Source organism: Macrobrachium nipponense, chromosome 18 (genome assembly GCF_015104395.2).
Source record: "Macrobrachium nipponense isolate FS-2020 chromosome 18, ASM1510439v2, whole genome shotgun sequence".
In the NCBI taxonomy this organism is placed as follows: domain Eukaryota; kingdom Metazoa; phylum Arthropoda; class Malacostraca; order Decapoda; family Palaemonidae; genus Macrobrachium; species Macrobrachium nipponense.
Window position 1 is genome coordinate 70,249,585 of NC_087211.1, and position 5,000 is coordinate 70,254,584.

Here is a 5,000-nt window from a genome sequence, read left to right on the forward strand (position 1 = left end):
AAGTAGATGGATCTGCCTAGTTCCTTCTTTTATTTCTACCAGATATTCCCTTTTCAGCGTTTCTTTCTATATCTATATTTCTTTCTTTCTCAGCTTTGTGACCGGATCCCTCCTGCATTATTCGTCAAAAAGGCTTTAGTCTCTGTACAAAACTTTTTTTTTTATTTCCTTATCCAGTAATCTCATCATTACTAAATAGGCAAAATATTGGCATCGTGTCCCAAAGGGTATGAGAGTAACGTAAGAGAAACCTATTGTATGTTTCAACTAAATGAGAGTGGAAGTTATTATGAATTTATCATCTATGTCAACAATAGTCTTCCCAGTAAGCTGCAAAAACAAAGAACCATGATTTTAGAAGTAAACGAGGCATGATCCGACCTCCAACTTACTCGGGCTCGTGCTAAAATCTACGTTCAGATAGCGCGTTGGTTTACCAACGAAAATTAAAATAGAAACTGTATTTTATTAGAAATATTTGTTCTCTACTGTTTAACATATATTTTTTTTTCTACATATTCATTCTAATAAATAATTCATAAGTATCCTATCTTAAAATTCCTGTATATTTAACTCAACGCGAAACACCTTTTTCAGACCTTCTTTGGCTTTTCCATTGGGCTTTCCTACCCCACCACCAACAACAACAACAAATTAGTATGTAGGCTTACTCCTAGTGTAAGCGAAAACAGTATTCTTTGTCATTTTCCTTCTCTCTATCTCGGTGTTAACCTGGAGAGAGAGAGAGGGGGGAGGAGAAAGAGAGAGCGAGAATCTTCGATCAATTGCCTACGTTAAGATTTGTCAAGAGATCAAAAGACGGCTGTGTATGGAAAGGAATTCAAGAATTCCTGAATTCCTGCCGAAACCAATAGACCTACGAAATCTAGATTTTCAAGGTCGATCTGGGAATTTAAAGTTAGAAAAATTATGACCTTGTAAACACTTGGGTGTGTCGACGCAGGTAATGAATTGGGAAAATGAAGAGAATCCTTTTTTTTCTATCGTAAAATAGTTACCGTCTGTGAAGGCCATAATCTACTGTAACAATAAATTTATTAGCAACCAAAAGATAACGAAAATCTGCAAAATATATGAGATGCTGACGACAGAACTGCCTAAGTTCGGATATAATTTTCAAAATAATATATTAAGCAAAGGAAGGCAAAAATCGTTCCGAATATAAAGGGATAATCAAATATTCTGATATTAGAATACTTGGATCATTATCTTTAGAGAGTTGATATTTCACTTATTTTATATTAAACTACTTTCCATATACAAATTCCTTCATGAATGCCTTTGTAAAATCCAACTTCGTTTTAATAACCTGAAACAGCGTAAACATTATATATATATATATATATATATATATATATATATATATATATATATATATATATTATATATGTGTGTGTGTGTGTGTGTGTGTGTGTCTGTGTGTATATATATTAATATATATATATATATATGTATATATATATATATATATATATATATATAGATATATATATATATATATATATATATAATTAGTATATATATATATATATATGCATACATGCATATAATTATATATACTATGTTTACGCTCTCAAATTATTAAATTAATTGTTTTCTGAAGGCACTCATGAGAATATATATATATATATATATATATATATATATATTATATATATATTTATATATATATACTATATATATATATATATATATATATATACATATATATATATATACATATATATACATATATGATATGTATATTCATATATACATAACATAAATATAAAACACTAAGCCGTCAATGCGTCATAATATCTAATTCGTTTTACCTTGGAAATTACTTCCACCCGAAGGGTGGAAGTTATTCCCAAGGTCACGTATGAATTGGTAACAAAAGCTTGGCCCAAAATGTGCGAGGAAATAGAGCAGTTTACCTTTAATGATCCAAATACGCCATGGATCGAAAACCTTCACATTATAGACGACTCATGCTCAGCAATTTCGGCCTTGTTTTCAGTTTAAAATTTTTTTTCCTCCTTTTTTATTTTTTCATTTTGCACAACTTGATATTAAAACTTGTGGAATCTTACTAAGCAAGTTTGTGACTTACTGCAGTTTTCCCTATGAATATATGGGCCTAATAATAATAATAATAATAATAATATAATAATAATAATAATAATAATGATAAAAATAAGAAGAAGAAGAAGATGAAGAAGAAGAAAAATAATTTTTATCTTCATTATTATTAATATTATTATTTTATATTTAAACCTAGATTTATTTCAATAAATTGTATTAATTGTATGAGTTAGAAACAAGGGATTCCGAACACCTGAACGTTCATGTGTTCGAAAATCTTGGGTTCCATCTTTTATAAATAATACAGTTTATTGATAACTTTGTAGGTTTTTAATATAGAATAATTTAATCAGAACATTGTGAATTTATTATTATTATTATTATTATTATTATTATTATTATTATTATTATTATTTTATTATTATTGTTGTTGTTGTTGTTGTTGTTGTTTTTGTTAATAATAATATAATAATAATAATAATTTATAATAATTATTATTATTATTATTATTATTATTATTATTATTATTATTGCAGGTTGAGTATACATTGACATTAACTCATATTCTAGAAGTTCTTGTAAATTATGACCAACACTTCCTTATTTAAGCCTTTCAATAGTCCATCAAATTTTCAGGTGATTCCTCAAAAAAAAAATTAATGAAACAAGTTGTACATTTTGCAGAGATGTATTTCGGATAAAAATAATTACAAAATCTGACTTAATTATATAATGAAATGGGAATTATGATGGCTGCGTTTAGTAACGACTGCAGTCATTATATGATTACGTGAGTCATCAATTTCCGGTATGAAGATCAGTTTCGTCAGCGAAGCCATTTTTGGAATCCTCGTGGAATCATTACCATACAACCGTTTCCTTCCAAGCAACCCCCTTCCCCTTACCACCAGGGCCAAGTCCCTTAATCTCGGTCATTTCTCCATATCCCCTCATTGTGCCAGGCTTGCCTCCGAAACCCGGTCCGAAGCCGGGTCCTCCGAAGCCGGATCCGAAGCCGGGTCCCCCGAAGCCGGATCCGAAGCCGGGTCCCCCGAAGCCGGGCCCTCCGAAGCCTCCCATAAATCCAGGTCCACCAAATCCTCCAGGTCCGAATCCAGGTCCTCCGAAACCGAGTCCGGGTCCTCCGAACCCGAATCCGGGTCCTCCGAAGCCAAATCCAGGATCTCCGAAGTCAAAGCCGGGTCCTCCGAATCCAAACGAACGCTTCTGTTTGGCGGCGGCTGCTAATGTCACCGATAACAGCAGCAATACCTGGAAGTGGAGTTTAATTAGCATTGCCTCAGATGTTTAGTTAATTTAATATTGCATCTTTTAAAAATCATTCTCATTCCGATAAATGGTCTCTCCGATGATTGTTCGTCGTTGGCATTTTATGTAAAAAGCTATGAAAATACATATAATTTATTTATCGATTTATTAACGTTATTATTGAGGTAAACGTCTGGATAAAGAAATTAAAAATAATTCTCATTCCGATGAATTATATCTTTCTGATTATTTTTCGTCGTTGACATTTAATATAAAAAGTTATGAAAATGCATATAATTTTTTTATCAGTTTATTAACGTTATACTCAGCTAATCTGGATAAAGGAAAAAAATTAGCAAAAGCTTATTGACAATTATAAAAGACGTGCATTAAAAGTATGATTTTACGAATGATTTGACCTCACGCATAGCCTGAAAGATTTTTTTTCCTAAATAAAATCTAAGAAATAATATCAATTGTCGCCTTACCCAGACTTTCATCTTCCGGGAGGAGGTTTGAACCCGACGAGGTGTAGGCGTCGACTGATGATGGAGACCCGCGCGTCCCTGCTTTTATGTAAAGGTATATAAAAATAGACGTGAGCAATGTCAGAAATATTCTTTATCCTGGTTTCCTTTCCGAGCCACGCCCTTTAATCCGCAGACGGCATTGGCCGCGAATTTGAATGGCATACCTTGACAGTGGTGACAAGGAGACTGGTGGCAAGATTGGCTGCTGGCTGTCCTGTTTAGCTCGCGCTTGGCTTTGAGTTGCCGATTAGTGAAAAACAAACGGTTTTAGATACAGCCTAAACAAACGATAGTGATCATTATAACATCAGTCTAAACGATAAAACCATATAGTTTAAATCCTTTAGGAACAGACAAAACTGCTGAATAGTTGCCAACTGCCGGAAATTTAAAAAAAAGACGATAATTTGTCACGTAAATAAAACCTGGCAACTGATCCTGCGTGAGTAAGTGCTGGATAATTTGTGGTAAAAACTGAATCCCGTAATACTGTCCGTGATATTTCTCAGAATTAACGTAATGAAGTCTGATTAAACTTGTCAACATTTTAAGGTCGAGAAATTGTTTGCCATTGTGCTGCTCTTTATATGTATATTTCACACAGACATACACACGCACACAGACAAACGCACGCATACAGACAAACACACATACACACATAGATATATATATATATATATATATATATATATATATATATATATATATATATATATACATATATATAATCACATATCATATAAATATATTTATACATATGTGTGTTTCTACGTATGTGGGTGTCTACGATAAACATACATTTATAAAGAGAAATCGACCAAATGAGAGAGACATAAATTACACGGAAATAAAATAATTTCACAGATCATTACTGACAATCCCACATCTGATTCACACTGTGAAGTAAAAGACAAATAAATCAATATTTTGGATGAGAACGCCAAGGATAGACATGATCAAGTTATCTGTGGCGGCAAACATCGTATCGTATATTCCACACCCCCCTCTCTCTCTCTCTCTCTCTCTCTCTCTCTCATTATATATATATATATATATATACCTATATATATATAATGTACAAACACACAGACATATACGTGTATATATATATAT

General features: G+C 32.2%; 1 protein-coding gene across 1 annotated transcript; it reads right to left on the bottom strand.

Moving 5' to 3' along the window:
• Positions 1-2,757: 2,757 nt before the first annotated feature.
• Positions 2,758-4,035, bottom strand: LOC135196830 (keratin-associated protein 19-2-like). The gene is made up of 2 exons (XM_064223623.1): positions 3,846-4,035; positions 2,758-3,360 (listed from the first exon to the last, which is right to left on the bottom strand). Exons 1-2 carry the CDS (start codon positions 3,855-3,857, stop codon positions 2,950-2,952), a joined length of 423 nt encoding a protein of 140 aa, XP_064079693.1. The 5' UTR covers positions 3,858-4,035; the 3' UTR covers positions 2,758-2,949.
• Positions 4,036-5,000: the final 965 nt, after the last annotated feature.